The sequence below is a fragment of the Trypanosoma rangeli genome, assembly GCF_003719475.1.
Source record: "Trypanosoma rangeli strain AM80 chromosome Unknown Tra_15.4_contig_00302, whole genome shotgun sequence".
Classification (NCBI taxonomy): Eukaryota; Euglenozoa; class Kinetoplastea; order Trypanosomatida; family Trypanosomatidae; genus Trypanosoma; species Trypanosoma rangeli.
Genome location: NW_021706043.1, coordinates 2,717 through 16,898, shown reverse-complemented (window position 1 = coordinate 16,898; position 14,182 = coordinate 2,717). Strand labels below are relative to the sequence as shown.

The following is a 14,182-nucleotide window of genomic DNA, read 5'->3' as shown; positions in this document are numbered from 1 at the left end:
GGTTGTTGTTGTTTGTTTTTTTTTTTGTTTCTTATTATTCTTGTTTTTTGTTTTACTTTTTTTTTTTTATTTTCTTCTTTTGCCTTTCTTTGAAAATCTTGCGTCTTCTTCTGCTGCAGCTCTTGCCACTGCTACTACTACTACTACTACCACTCCTATTGCTCCTTCGCTGCTGTTCACACTTTCTTCCACCCGTCCTTTTTGCCTTTTGTTTTTATTACTATGTGTGTGTGTGTGCGTCTTTGCCTCGCACCTTTGGCTGCTCCTGAGGTGAAGGCCACACGGCAGGCGCCAGAGAAGCAGAGGAAGAAAGCGGATATCAACGGGGAGGGCACATACACACACACACACAGAGAGAGAGAGAGAGAGATTTCCTGTAGTTAAGGGCGTATTTTTGCTCTTGTGACTCCTTTGGCGGGAAACACCGGCGCGGCGGACGCACGGGTAAGGAGCAGAGGCGGAAGAAGGACAGCCAACGGGTTAGTAGCAGGCGTGTGTCTGTGTGTAACTGTGGTAGTGGCAGGAGACAACACGGACGATGCCTTCATCATCGAAGGCGAAGGAGGAGGCGGAGCTTCGCAAGATAGCCAGGCAGGCGCGGCTCTCCCGCAAGGAGGCGGCAGCGAAAGAGCGCCGACGGGTGCAGCGCGGGAGGAGTGCCGCAGAACCCACCGCTGTTGCTGCCACTGACAGCAACACACACAGACGGAGGGGCGCTCTCGTTTTGCCAGCGGAGGTGGAGGAACTTCGGCAGCGTATCTCCTCTGCACCGTCGGCATCGTCGTCGTCGTCGTCGTCGCGACGCTCTCGCCTTGAGGAGCCGCCGTACGGCATGGAGGTGCACCACAAGAAGAAGCAAATTATTGTGACAGTGACCCTGCACCACGTCCCCCCGGCACACGTGGACGTTAGCGAGACGACGGATGAGAGGCTCGTCGTTGACACGAGCAAGCACACAAAGAAGTACCGGCTGGAGTTGCCCATACCGGACGGAATGCGCGTCAACGCTGAGGAGGCGGCATGTGAGATGAACGCTGACAACGGTGTGCTGACCTGTGTGCTGCCCATCAGGGGCGACATTGCCGAGTCGCTGCAGACAGAGCGGGCAAAGATGTTGGACGACATACGGAAGCAAAAGTCCCTGAGGTTTCGCATCAGCGCCGACGGAGAGCTGAAGGTGCGTAGTCGTCAGGCTCTGCTGGCAAAGAGCGAGCGGGCACAGGCGGCCCTGATGGAGCAAAAAAAGAGGAATAAGGTGCGGGTGGAGCAGGACGCTGTCGAAGCTGAGGAAACCACCGGGGATGAGGACAAGGCGGAGGTTGCAGTCACAGCCGCAACAGGTGACGCTGGAAAAAGGAAGACGAATAAGAACAGTGCACCCGAGGAGGAGGAGGAACCGGCTAAGAAACGCAGCAAAAAAGAGACGGCCTTAGCGCTTTGCGGCGGGACGGCAAATGCGCAGGGTTTCCAGAAGGGCAGCGGCACCATCAAGAAGCAATCGGAGCGACACCCGTCACAATTAACTGGGACGAAGGCAGCTGCTGGCAGTGCATTCGACGAGGAGCACAAGAAGGCGATGGAAATCGCCAAGTCTGCCGGGAAGGCCGCACGGATGACGCTGCGGGAGAGCATCGCACAAGCCAACGCACGGCAGAAAAAGATGCAGGAGCGTATTTCTGTACGTACTTCCCGTCGCAGCTTACGGACAGAGCGGACTCAGGACTCCTTTGCCCGCATCCTAGAGGAGCAGAAGCAACAGCTGCTGGCACGTGCCGAGTTGAATGCCTCCATGGCGGCCTCAGAAAAGAAGGCGGCAGCGGACCGAAAGGAGGGAGGCAAGACCGTCACGTTTGCAGCCGTGGAAGAGTAGCGGGGCAGAAGCGCGGGAGGACACGATTGGGGGTGACACTGCGGAGTGAAGGACATCTGTTTTGGCCCCAGTGAGGGGAAGGCGTCACCGTCGTTTCTCCACAAGTGTGTGTGCTTGGCCGTTTATTTTTGGTTTGACTTAAAGAGAGAGATGAAACGAAAGAAGGAAAAGAATTCATTAAAGCACACTCAAATAGAGAAGGAGTGAGAGACTGTGTGCATATATGCCTGTCTAACGGAATAATTCTTTTGGAAGCAACTCGGGTAAGGATTCGATAAAGAGAACTAATGAGGAGCACGTGGGCGACGCACACAGGCGCTGTGCGAGCCGGGGAAGCAGCAAACATCGGGGCCAAGTCAGAAGAGGCAGGAGGGAAAGTTGCTGTAGTTTTTTTTTTTTTGTTCTTGTTGTTTTTCTCTGACGCTCTCGCTTGCATGACTGCCGTGTGTGTGTGTGTGTGCCATCGAACCGTTTCTCTTAATTTCCCCGTGTGCACCCTTCGCAGGACGGTCTCAAAAAAGGGGCGTGTTCCTGACGTGACACAATCTTCTTCCCATGATGACAACTAATAAAATGGGTTTCGTTGCTTCTGTCACTTTGGATTTACACCTCTGCCTTTTTTTTTCTTTCTTTTTTGCGCGCTTCTTTTCGTCTTTGCTCCTCTCTCACTACTTGTAGCGGCTATGCGGAGGAGGAGGCAGGTTCTGACCACCGGCACCACCGAGGTCTCCGAGGCGGAGGCGGAGCCTCAACCCCGCAGCGGAGGAATTCCTTTGGCCCATGCATGGGCCCCGTCGGACGTTATTGTCACCCTGCCGGAAGGAGGAAGCGGGGCTGATAACGACATGGAGCCCGCGCTGAAGCGGTTTAAGCTCCCAGACAAGCTGCTAACCCGCCTTGGAAGGACCCCTGAGGCCAGTGAGAGGAACACAAAGGCCGTTAGTGCGGAAAATGATCTTGCTGCGGTCATTCACTCAAAAAGAGTGGCCGCGGAAAAATATCACACGTCAGCGAATAATGATGCAGCAGGCGATGACTCGAGGCCGTTGGTTTCAGTGCGCCGGCTTTCCCGACAACCACGTCCACACGAGCAGGAGCAGCAACGCAGAGGTGCGGCAACTGCCCCGTATGAACTCTTTGGAAATAGCAACGATGATGTTATTCGCTTTGGGACGAAGTGGCGGGTGGAGGACAGTGAGTCCTCCTCGACAGGGTCCTCCTGGTCGGAGGAAAATACACAGCGCAACGCCGACACTGCGGACGCGCGCGCGGAAAAGCGAAGGAGGGAGATTGATCGCCACTTCTCCGGCTACGGGAGCGACGACCTTGACTCCTCTAGTGACTCCCTTTCAGCGGGGGAGGAGGGGGAAGAAGAAGAGATCAGTGAGGGTGAAGACACTGAACATGATGACGGGGATGAGGTAGAAGAGGATGATAATAATGGTAATGATAATAACACACCCATAAAGAATGGAGAACACGCGGGATTTGGCCTCCTCGAGCGCCGGCGCGAGCAGCAGCAACGACAAGAGCAACAACGACAGCAAGAACAGCATCAAGCAAGGAACCCGGAGACGACTTACGATGAGAAAGCAGAGTGTGTTGTGACTAATCACACCCGTGACCACCGTTACCGCTACAGTTCCATGTTTTATGAAATGCACGCTGGCCACGAGGGCGTGAGTCCGTGCCACCACACGCTTCTTTCTCTGAAAGGACCCATCACTGTCCAAGGCCCTTGTGGCATCATTGGGTTTGGCATTGGGGAGGTGGCCGTGGGTGGCTTCTTTTTGGGCAAGAAACAGGTTATGCTTTTCACTGACGCCGAGAGGGTTGTTGTAACGCCTGTGCAACGCCTAAAGAGCAAGAGTGCGGGTTTGGAGTCTTTGCCGGTGCCAATGCCAGTCTCCTGCAAGATGGCGAGCTACCCTTTTACTGTCATTCCCCCAACGGTTAGAGAAATTTGTGGGGATGCAGCAGACAATAACGATGTGGAACTGTTTGGCACGATTGATTGGGTTTGGGTTGAGGCAACCATTGCGTCGTGGCAGGGACGGTTTGCGAACAATGTACCAAATATTGTGCTGGTTGTGCAGGCATATGACCCCTGTGGCGTGCCCCCAACACGCCGGCATCGCCTTAAGGGGAAGGAGGAACATTTAACCAACGCTTTTATGGATGTCCCACGTTTCGTGGCGCGTGGGCATGATACAGGCATTGACGCGGCCTTGTTGCCGGAGGTGGTTCCCATGATTGTGAAGCAGAGCCCCGGTGCGGTGGTTGTGTTGGGCTCACAGAACATTGGCAAGTCAACACTGGCGCGGTTTCTCGCAAATGCCCTGTTTTCTCAGCATGGCATCTGCTACTGGCTGGATTTGGATCTTGGACAGCCGGAGTTTTCTCCACCTGGGGTAGTTTCCCTGTACTGCGTGCAACAGCCCCTCCTGCGCCCACGCGACACGACGAAGGTCAAGCTTGTGCAAAGTTTTTTTCTCGGCGGGTCGCGTCCGCGTTGCCCGAGAGCGACGGCGATTGCCATTGAACAAATTTGTGCCATTGCTGAGCCGTTGCAGAGACGGCACCCGGTTGTGGTGAACACGCACGGTTGGGTGCTTAGCACAGGTCGGCGCATGACGGTGGAGGCGATACGCCGACTACGGCCTAAACACATTGTTCACTTGGTGAAGGAAGGGGAGACACGCTGGGCACGCGATAGTGAGTTGCTTATGACTCCTACCAACGGCCTCAATTCGGAGGTACTGCATAAACGGTTTCTTGTGCGTCGTGCCGCGTTAGCAGGCGCTGAGGGGAAGGCCAATGACGTCATTGGACGACTTCCGTTTCCACATCCTGCTGTGAATAGACGCGAGGCTACCACCACCACCGGGTGGTGTGCGACGGTGCATACAGTAACTGTGACACGGAATGAGGGATCACCGCAGCAGTGTGCACAACCCAAGCCTTCTGCCGTTCGTTGTGCCATTTGGCAGCAGCACTTGGCACCCCTATTCCGCTACTATGAGACCTTGGAGGAGCAGCGGTGGCGGACTGATGCGACGCTGTCGCTCTTGGGAGAGGAGACTGACACAACCACGTTGTTCAAGGGCCTATTGAGGCAGTTTGACGCGATTGTGCTTGCCGACGTGGCAGATGCTCGTGAACTGACCGACGATGTGGTGTGTGCGGCGCTGGAGCACAGCGTTGTGGCGCTCTCCTTTTCTCTCTTGCCCTCTTCACCGCCTCCAGCACCCGCAGCACAGCAGGAGGAGGAGGAGACGGTACACAAGGCGTTGTCAGATAACTATCGCTGTCTCAGCGGCATGGACCAACGGATTTTTCTCTCTCCTGCTTTGGCTTCGTTGAGAGCACCGAGGCGGAGATGCTGGCCTCGGGAGCGGTGCGGATCCGTCTGCCGTACAGCCGCGGCGTTGTGCGTCAGATGCTGTCGACGGATGACGTCACGAAGCGGATTGGCGTCTCCCTCGCGTGCTCGCCGGCCGACCGCACCGACACCGCGGCGCTGGAGGCGTACTTTTAATGCGGCGATGACAGTGGAAAAGGCGGCGTCAGGTGGGGAGGGGAAGAAAGAAAGAAAAAAAGAGGCCATGAAAGGACTGAGGGAGGGGGGAAGCGAGGGCATGCACGCACACAACGGAGCGAAATATGCCTTCTCAACACTCGCCTTTTTGGTTTGTTTTGTTGTTTCCCTTTGCTCACACTGGGAGGAGGAGGCGGGAGGTGATGCCGCTCCAATATTCAGCGCCCGTTGCATGAAGCTCTCTCTCCTCCCCTCCAACAACTTCCACAAGCACCATCACAGCAACAACAACGAAAATAAGCTGAACAGTTTGTTTGCTTTGTCTCGTGTAATTCCTTTGACGCGGTTCCACAGCGCTCGCGCTCCCGCAGCTTATTCTTCTTTTTCCTTATCTATGCGATGTGAAATAACGTTGCCAATAACACCCACACACATATGTATAATATCTGAGTCCTTTTTTTTTTGTGTCTGTGAGTGTGTGTTTTGTTATTTTCTCTCCTTATGTTTTGTGCCCCCTTCAACGAGGGGGAAGAAGAGGTGGGGAGGGCATGCGTGCGTGTGCATCTCCACATTACAAGAGTTGTGTAGAACCTTCAACGCCAGATCGGCCAGCTACGTTCAATTGTGCCATGCTGGAGTCGTCGAGGCTACAACTGCAGCTGCAGGTGCCAATAGCTATGTCACTGCTGTTATATACTTTTTTGGTTTTGCTTTCCGCTACCTCGACGCACGCCTCCTCATCCATGCCTTCTGACAACGATGAGGCAGAGAAGGATGCAGGCAAAAATTCAAGCCCGGAGGTGGTGAAGGCAACATCGCTGCTGCAGAAGGATCCCGAGCTGCAGGGGAAGGCTGATCACTTTGCGGCGCCAGAGGAGTCAATACGGTCGACAGAAGCGCTGTCGCAGATAGGGGAGAGCGAGGCGGCTGTGTTTGAGCCATTGGCCCCACCTGCACCCATCAACACGATGGAGCCACAACAAACTATTCCGCAGGTAGTAGAGGGAAAAAAAGATAAGGCTCAGAATCTCACAACAGCGCGGGCACAAGCATTGATGCTGCGACATAAGGAGAATAGTGTAATGCCGTTCACAGATGGCGGGGACAAAACTGAGCCTTCTGCCTCTGCTGAGAAACCTCATGATAAAGACACAGCTGAGAAGCAGCGTCGTGTAACTCCTGCCAATGTTGTTGACCTGGAAGCCAAATTTGGTATGGGTGATACCGCTACGAATGACTTCCCTGGACCAGTGGCTGAGGATGAAATGATGGATGCGTCATCTCTGTTTCTGCCCAGCACGGTATCCCGTGTTAAACTGTCGGAGCTGTACCACAATGCTGTACTTTCCATTTACGAGGGGAACCTTTCGGCCACCCTTGAGAACATCAAAGAGGGCGCTATGCACGGTCACGGTCGTCTGCACTGGTTACTGGGCATACTATATGCGAACGGCATTGGCGTGCCGCAATCCGAGACCAAGGCAATCTTGCATTACACCTTTGCTGCATTTGAGAACATCTCTGAGGCACACATGGCACTTGGGCGCCGTTATACTGACGGAATTGGCGTCGCGAGGAGTTGTGAGGACGCCTTAATGCACTACCGCGAGGCTGCCGACGTCGTTGCTGCGAAGTACGAGGGCATGCCAGATCCCACTGAGCGGTTTGCCGAGCAAACCGCTATGGGCGTATCCAAGAAACATCAACATGATAATTCAAAGATGTTGCAGTTGCTCATGTTGCGAGCAGACGAGGGGGCCACGGACGCGCTCATTGCGCTTGGCTACGCCAATTTCATGGGAATACGTGGCGTACGTCGCAATTGGCACCAAGCACGCGTTTACTTCCTTGACGCCCTGGCCAAAGGTGATGTGGCCGCGTACGGTGCCTTGGGGAGGTTGTATGCCACAGGCGACAACACCACTAGTCCTGTGATTGAGCGAGACCTTGCGACTGCTGCGGTTTATTTTTCACAGGGCGCAAAGGAAAATGACTCCGTCTCACTTAACGGTATGGGCTACCTACACACCATTGGCTTTTTCGAAAACGAGGATGCGTCGACAACAGCGGAACGACGCCCGAACTTCGAGAAGGCAGCAGAGTTCTTTGGAGAGAGTGCGCGCCGTGGGAGCGTGGAGGGGGTATACAACCTCGGAGTCTTGCTGCTGCACGGTCGCGGGGTGCCGCAGGATCAGAACGCCGCGATGGAGCGGTTTGGAGTATCTGCGTTGCGGGGCAACCTTCTCTCCATTTGGCAACTTGCCCGCCACGAGCAGCGGCGGGGCAACTGTGATCAGGCAACGCTCCTATACAGTCGGGTGGCCATGTTCCATCCCATTTTTGATCGCGACACCGATGTGCCGTATTTCGCTCTCAGCGACACGTCGTCCTCGTTGTTGCCGTCACCAGCACTACTTGCTGCACGCACGGATAACATGCTCGTGCAGGTTCTGGAGCTACTCGCCATGGCGGAGACTGGGCACGCCGCGTCGCGGTACGATGTCGCGCAGCTGCTGGATCGACTGCCCATTATAGAGGAGACCGAGGATGAACTTGAGGACAAGATTTTTGCAAAGAGTAGCCGCCCGCCTGACCGTGCCCTGCAAGTCGGCAGGGGCGCGGTGTGGCTGCAGTGGTACCACAACGCCGTGCCGTTTGCGTCAAGTGGAAAAACTTCCCCCACTCCGCTTCCAAGAGCACGACTTCTGTCGCAGCGAGAGGCACTTAACATGCTGCGACTGCGCCTGTACGGAATGTGTGCTCACGCTGGCAACGCCGAGGCAAACCTGCGACTGGGAGATTTCTACTACCACGGTGAAAGTCAAATTGTGGGCGTGAACATGTCGAGAGCGTTGCTGCACTACGAGGCTGCCGCGGCGAAGCACAACTCCAAGGCGTATTTTAATTTGGGATTTATGTACCAACTGGGCCTTGGAGTGCCTGGACGAGAACAATTTGTTAGCGTCTGGGAGGCCCTCTACCGTATCATCACCAACACCATACTGGGGTCAGCGGAGGAAGAGGGCAGCAACGAGGGCAACGTTAGCGGCAAGTTGAGGACGGCGGGTATTCAAGGCGCTCTTCTCGCGGAGGAAATGCGGTTGTACTTGGCAAAGCGTTACTACGACCGTGCCATGGAGTTTGGCTCAAACGGAAGCGCCTTTGCAGTGAAACTGGCCCTGATAACTCTCAACCTGCAGTGGTGGTGGACGTACTTTTCACACCAGCAATACGGCTTTTCTAAGCTGCTGCAGCTGCCGATGCCGATGACGCAGGATATAGTAATGACGGCTTCTGAAATCAGCAACGTCATGACCACGGTACTGGAACCTCGGGAAGAGAGGGAAGCAATGCAACCAGAGCAACCACGGCAGCAGCAGCAGCAGCAGCAGCACAGTACGGAGTTAGGGATCCTTCCAGATGAGGGGCAGATTGAGTGGCGGTGGGACGATTACGTCTTCACGTCGAGCGCAGGGCTTCTGTTTTTGCTGTTGCTGCTCCGTCACCATGCAGCGTAATTGCGCGGCTAAAGAGGATGCATTCGAAGGGAGGGAGAGAAACACAGCGGAAAAAAATATTACAACAAAACAAAACAACAACGGGAAAAGATTCATTCAGTAACTTTGATGAAGTGAGAAACGAAAAACAGCAACAATTAAATATGGCGGAGTGAGGGAGTCAAGAAGCGCCACCTTCTTTCCCCTCTCGAGGAGCAAAACAACAAGAGGAAAAAAAAAGGGAGGAGAAGGGAGGGATGGAGGTGGAGTGGGGTGGGGTGGGGGAGAGGCACACGGTTAAATTTACATGGAACCCACTGGTGTTTCTCTTGTTGGGATGAAGGCATGTGCGCCTGCGTGCAGGAGAGAAAGAGAGAGGGATGGGATAACGTTTCGGATCTTTTGCTTGTGATGTTCACTTCTTGTTATTTTGAGAGTGCGAGATGTGTTTGTCAGTCCACGCAGGAAGTTACGTACGGTAAGGGAGTGAGTGAGAGCGTCAAGGCGGGAGTGAGAGGAGCGCGGGAGGTGGGGTTTGTGTGTGGGGTGTGTGTGGGGGGAGGGGTGTGTGGGGGGAGGGTGTGTGTGGGGGAGGGTGTGTGTGGGGGAGGGTGTGTGTGGGGGAGGGTGTGTGTGGTGGGGGAAGGGGTGTGTGGGGGGAACGACAACTAAGACCCGCATGCCCACGGGTCCACCTCTTTCTTCCCCGTATTTATCATATGTCTATTTATATATATTTATACTTGCTGCATATACGTTTTTCCTTCAAGGTTACCGCCCTACTGCGTGAGTTCCATTGCGTGTGCGGGTGCTTGGCTGTGCGTGACTGCAGCGGGGGTGGAGGCCGTGCCCCCCTTGTTCCCGCCTCATGCCGCACCAAATAAAGGCAGAGAGAAAGAAAAAGGAAGGTACACGCACCGGAGGAGAGCATGAGTTGAAACAACAACCAAAATGATGATAATGAAGAATCTATCGGAACTTGCGACAAACCATGCATTTTTCTTCCTTGCTGTTTCTTCTTTTACTCGTGTTTTCCCCACTCTGTCTCTTCTCGCTGCCTCCGCAGTATTCATCATCGCAGAGGCTAAGACTTGGCCAGGCTGATTATTACAACAAATAGCGTTGTTGCCGACGTGTCGCTGATTCATTTATGTTTCGTCGCTCCTGCCGCATTTTGTGCGCTCCTGTGGAGCGGATGGTGGAGGAGTTTGACGTTGTCATTGTGGGCGGCGGCCCCGCAGGACTATCTGCTGCCATCCGCCTGAAGCAACTTGCCGGTGATGCAAAGGATGAGTTTCGCGTTGGTCTCGTTGAGAAGGGGAGCGAGATTGGGGCGCACACGCTCTCCGGTGCCTGCATTGAGACACACGCGCTGGATGAGCTGTTGCCGGATTGGCGCAAGGCCACGGATCTGCCCACCATGACAGCTGTCACACGTGATTCCTTGTACTTTCTGAGGGATAAGGAACGGAGCATTAAATCACCCTTCCTTCCTGCAACACTGCACAACCGCCACTCCTACATCACTTCCCTCGGTTCGCTGTGCAATTGGCTAGGTGAGCGGGCTGCGGAGTTGGGAGTGGAGTTGTACCCGGGTTTTGCCGCCGCACAGCCGGTGTATGACGGTAGCGGTGCCGTACTAGAAGGGGTGCAGCTGAATGATGTGGGCATCAACAAAAAGGGTGAGCAAACACCACGGTATGAACCTGGAATGATATTCAAGGCAAAACAGACAATATTTGCTGAGGGATGCCGTGGGTCCTGCACAAAGCAGCTGGAGAAAAAGTTTGGTCTTCGAGGGGAGGGAAATTTCCAGACCTATGGGATTGGTATCAAGGAGGTGTGGGAGGTGCCAGCGGAGGCGCATCGCCCCGGTACCGTGATGCACACCATCGGGTGGCCCATCACAGACAAGGGCCATGAGAACACATACGGCGGCTCCTTCATATACCACTACGGCGATGGATTAGTTTCCCTCGGCTTTGTCGTTGGTCTGGACTACAGCAACCCCTACCTGCGACCGTACATGGAACTGCAAAAGTGGAAGACGCACAAGTTGATCTCCTCACAGCTGAAGGATGGCAAACCATTGATGTACGGCGCACGCTCCCTTGTGGAGGGCGGCTACGTCGCTTTGCCCAAGCTTCATTTCCCTGGTGGCGTTCTCGTTGGCGACTGTGCCGGATTTCTTAACCTACCGAAAATTAAAGGCACTCACACAGCGATGAAGTCTGGAATGCTCGCGGCGGAGGCGATCCACGATGAGGCCTTTACCTCGGGAAGGGAAAAGCGGGGCGGGGTGGAGTGTAAGAGCTACGACGACAGATTCCGCAGCAGTTGGCTGCACAAGGAGCTCTACGCAGTGCGCAACGTGCGGCAGGTTTTTGCTCGCAACTTTTTTGCCGGTATGTTGTACACGGGCTTCACGACAATCTTCACGCACGGTTGGGAGCCATGGACGCTCGCGCACCACCAGCCGGACCACAAGGCGCTCAAACCCGCTGCGGAGTGCACGCCGATCGACTACCCGAAACCTGACGGGAAACTCACTTTTGACCTGCTCACCAACCACAGCCGTAGCGGCACCGCACACAACGCCGATCAGCCGGTGCATCTTAAGCTGAACGATCCGTCGGTGCCGGAGAAGGTCAATCTCCCCACATACGACGGCCCTGAGGGGAAGTACTGTCCCGCGAAGGTCTACGAGTTTGTGGATGGGAAGCTCGTCATTAACGCCCAGAACTGTCTGCACTGCAAGGCGTGCGACATTAAAGATTACACGCAGAATATCAACTGGACGGTGCCGGAGGGAGGTGGCGGTCCGAACTACAGTGGGCAAATGTGAGTGTCTGTTTTTTTTTTTTTCTCTTTCCATTTGCGTTGCTTTGTGAGTTCTGGTGTGTATATATATAATGTATGCGTGCGTGTACAGGCATGCTACTTTTTTTTTTTTATTATATATATATTTTTTTTCTTGGGTTTTGGCATAATACAACGTTGGACGCGTGCCAATGGAATTGGCGGCGAGGGGAGGCTGCTTCAGCGGGTTGTCTGGCTTGTCCCTCTTCCTTCAGTTTTCTTTGCTTCCCGCTCCCCCCGCCTTGACGGCTTGGCTTCACGCGGTATTGTATTTGGGTGCCGCCGCCGCCGCCGCCTCCTGTTTAGTACAGGCATCGCTGTGGTGCGTTGTGTAGATGCGTCACTCGTGGAACAACACATTTCTCACTTTGCGTTTATCACTATGTTCCGTACATAGTGTGGGTCTTCCCTGTTGCGGTTGCCACTGTCATTGAACTAGTAATGCTAACCGTCTTCGCCACTTTCCCTCGGTCTTTTTCCTTGTGTGCATTCACTCAGGTGTGCGGGCGTGGCATTTTTTCTGAAATAATTGCGCGTGGTACTTCGACACTACCTTAATGGACAACAAGAGCAACAACAGCAGTACAACCAAAAGCGTTGCCGCTTTTGAAAGGGAGAGGGGCACTTTCGCGGCACGGAGGAAAGACTACGTGCCTTCTCCCCCGCAGCGAACACGCCCCCTTAGGCAAAAAAAAAAAAGGACTGTGGAGCGGTGTGGAGGTGTTATACCCCTCCTACACCACCCATGTCCTAAGCTGTATATTTCCGTGTGCATCGGTGTGGTTGTGTGAGGAACCTCAGCGCTTCGGGGGGGGAGGGGAGGGAAGAAAAGAAGAGGGCAAACGAAAAGCCGGGGGTGGGTGCGTTTGGCTGCGACTGACACACGCGTCCCGGCACCGAAATACTGACATTCAACAGAAACAAAAAAAAAAAGACGGCAAAACAAACGAAGATAAATGGGAAAAATAAGATAAAAAACACGAAGTTTGGGAGGGAGAGCAAACACACACACGCACACACACAGAGACCCAGACACGGGCGCAGACATACGAAAGGGAGGCACACAGCGATGGGGATAGGCCTCTCTCTTCTTCTTTCTTTTTGTTTCAACTCCCCAAGTTAGAATTTCTTTCAACTGACACTTTTTTTCGCCCCAAAAATGCAAAACAAAAAAAAAGGGGGCGAGGGGCTGTGTGGTGTGTCAGGCCGTCAAACTTCACAGGTGTGACGCATGCCTTGGTCTCTCTGTGCCTGTGTGTCGTTTTCTTCTCTCTTGTTCCTCGCCTCCTTTCCTCAAAATTACTGGTCTACTTTACGTTGCGCATACAAACATGCGTGTATCATCTATGCCGCAGCACGCGCGTGGTGTACTTCGGTGCTAGTGGATGCACCTCTATGTGCTGACCGACTCGCTCTGTGCTGCTCGAACTCTCCTCTTTACACTTTTTTTTTCTTCTCATTCCTCCCCATTTGTTCCGATACATCCGTACAGCGACGAAAAACATGAGGGAGGAGGTGACGCTTCACTGTTTCTTTGGTCTGGCTCTGCGACCTGACGGTGTGCCTGTGACTCCGCCGATGCCTGCGGGGAGCTCGCTGGTGCTCTCACACTGCGCACTGACAACCACAACTACAGGGCCTGTCACGCTGTACGTGCAGAGCCACGAACAACCCCACCGCTTTGCCCTCTGCACCCTGTCACCAAAGCACGGCATCTACTACGTCCCGCTGCAGCTTGTCTTCTCAAAGAAGGTCTCCTTTACTCTAGTGGCGGCAGGGGATAAGCTCTCAGAGGGCGACCGGGCGCCGAGGGGCAAGCGAGACGGTAAGCAAAAGAAGGGCACCACCGCTCAGGCTGCACCTGCGCAGCCGGAGCCGGCACTGCACCTGACGGGTTACTTTGAGGTTGGGGCGGACGAGCTCGATGGGGCGGCCAGCAGTGACGACGAGGTTGACTCCGGCAGTGCCGGGGGTGACTACGATGTGGGTGACTCTGCTCGCAACCACGCGACGTCGGGGGGAGGGAGGCGGCCACAGGGCGGCAGGGACGCATCGACCCCGGCGGACTCCAGCAGGAAAGGAGATACCGCTGCAAACAATAATGCGGAGACGCGCAGGAGGAAGCGGAAGAGGTGAGAGAACGATGAAAAGAGTGGCGCACACACATACAGGGTGACGCACGACATGACGTCAGCGTCCGGCGGTGCTACTGCTCTGTAATGGTTAGCACACAAGACCGAAACGAATAGGAGGCCGCGCAAGAAGGAAGAAATGCGAGTGCAAATAATGAACCAGACAACAAAAAAGAAAACAAAAAGAAACAGCTGAATAACACGGTGGATGAGTTGGCGGTGTTGCGTGCATTTATTTGATTTACTGCATATATATATATATATATATATATATATATATATAGTA

At 54.3% G+C, this 14,182-nt stretch overlaps 5 protein-coding genes across 5 annotated transcripts, besides 13 other annotated features; all 5 read left to right on the top strand.

Annotated features, from left to right (window-relative positions):
• Positions 1 to 2: 2 nt before the first annotated feature.
• Positions 3 to 81: a sequence feature (A-rich).
• A 23-nt stretch (positions 82 to 104) lies between these two features.
• Positions 105 to 175: a microsatellite.
• A 157-nt stretch (positions 176 to 332) lies between these two features.
• Positions 333 to 352: a microsatellite.
• Positions 352 to 370: a microsatellite.
• A 168-nt stretch (positions 371 to 538) lies between these two features.
• On the top strand, positions 539 to 1,870 carry TraAM80_07346 (uncharacterized protein; the record flags this gene model as incomplete). Its single annotated transcript, XM_029384142.1, has 1 exon — positions 539 to 1,870. The coding sequence occupies one exon, from the start codon at positions 539 to 541 to the stop codon at positions 1,868 to 1,870; it is 1,332 nt and encodes a 443-aa protein (XP_029236050.1).
• A 387-nt stretch (positions 1,871 to 2,257) lies between these two features.
• Positions 2,258 to 2,285: a sequence feature (A-rich).
• A 28-nt stretch (positions 2,286 to 2,313) lies between these two features.
• Positions 2,314 to 2,330: a microsatellite.
• Positions 2,331 to 2,553: 223 nt separating this feature from the next.
• On the top strand, positions 2,554 to 6,162 carry TraAM80_07345 (NUC156 family protein; the record flags this gene model as incomplete). The annotated part of the gene is made up of 1 exon (XM_029384141.1): positions 2,554 to 6,162. The coding sequence occupies one exon, from the start codon at positions 2,554 to 2,556 to the stop codon at positions 6,160 to 6,162; it is 3,609 nt and encodes a 1,202-aa protein (XP_029236049.1).
• Positions 6,163 to 6,376: 214 nt separating this feature from the next.
• On the top strand, positions 6,377 to 8,926 carry TraAM80_07344 (uncharacterized protein; the record flags this gene model as incomplete). The annotated part of the gene is made up of 1 exon (XM_029384140.1): positions 6,377 to 8,926. The coding sequence occupies one exon, from the start codon at positions 6,377 to 6,379 to the stop codon at positions 8,924 to 8,926; it is 2,550 nt and encodes an 849-aa protein (XP_029236048.1).
• A 229-nt stretch (positions 8,927 to 9,155) lies between these two features.
• Positions 9,156 to 9,189: a microsatellite.
• A 249-nt stretch (positions 9,190 to 9,438) lies between these two features.
• Positions 9,439 to 9,560: a microsatellite.
• A 54-nt stretch (positions 9,561 to 9,614) lies between these two features.
• Positions 9,615 to 9,647: a microsatellite.
• Positions 9,648 to 10,055: 408 nt separating this feature from the next.
• TraAM80_07343 (putative electron transfer flavoprotein-ubiquinone oxidoreductase) lies at positions 10,056 to 11,750 on the top strand (the record flags this gene model as incomplete). The annotated part of the gene is made up of 1 exon (XM_029384139.1): positions 10,056 to 11,750. One exon carries the CDS (start codon positions 10,056 to 10,058, stop codon positions 11,748 to 11,750), a length of 1,695 nt encoding a protein of 564 aa, XP_029236047.1.
• Positions 11,751 to 11,846: 96 nt separating this feature from the next.
• Positions 11,847 to 11,881: a sequence feature (A-rich).
• A 161-nt stretch (positions 11,882 to 12,042) lies between these two features.
• Positions 12,043 to 12,063: a microsatellite.
• A 700-nt stretch (positions 12,064 to 12,763) lies between these two features.
• Positions 12,764 to 12,800: a microsatellite.
• Positions 12,801 to 13,267: 467 nt separating this feature from the next.
• Positions 13,268 to 13,900, top strand: TraAM80_07342 (uncharacterized protein; the record flags this gene model as incomplete). The annotated part of the gene is made up of 1 exon (XM_029384138.1): positions 13,268 to 13,900. The coding sequence occupies one exon, from the start codon at positions 13,268 to 13,270 to the stop codon at positions 13,898 to 13,900; it is 633 nt and encodes a 210-aa protein (XP_029236046.1).
• A 244-nt stretch (positions 13,901 to 14,144) lies between these two features.
• Positions 14,145 to 14,179: a microsatellite.
• Between the last annotated feature and the right edge of the window lie 3 nt (positions 14,180 to 14,182).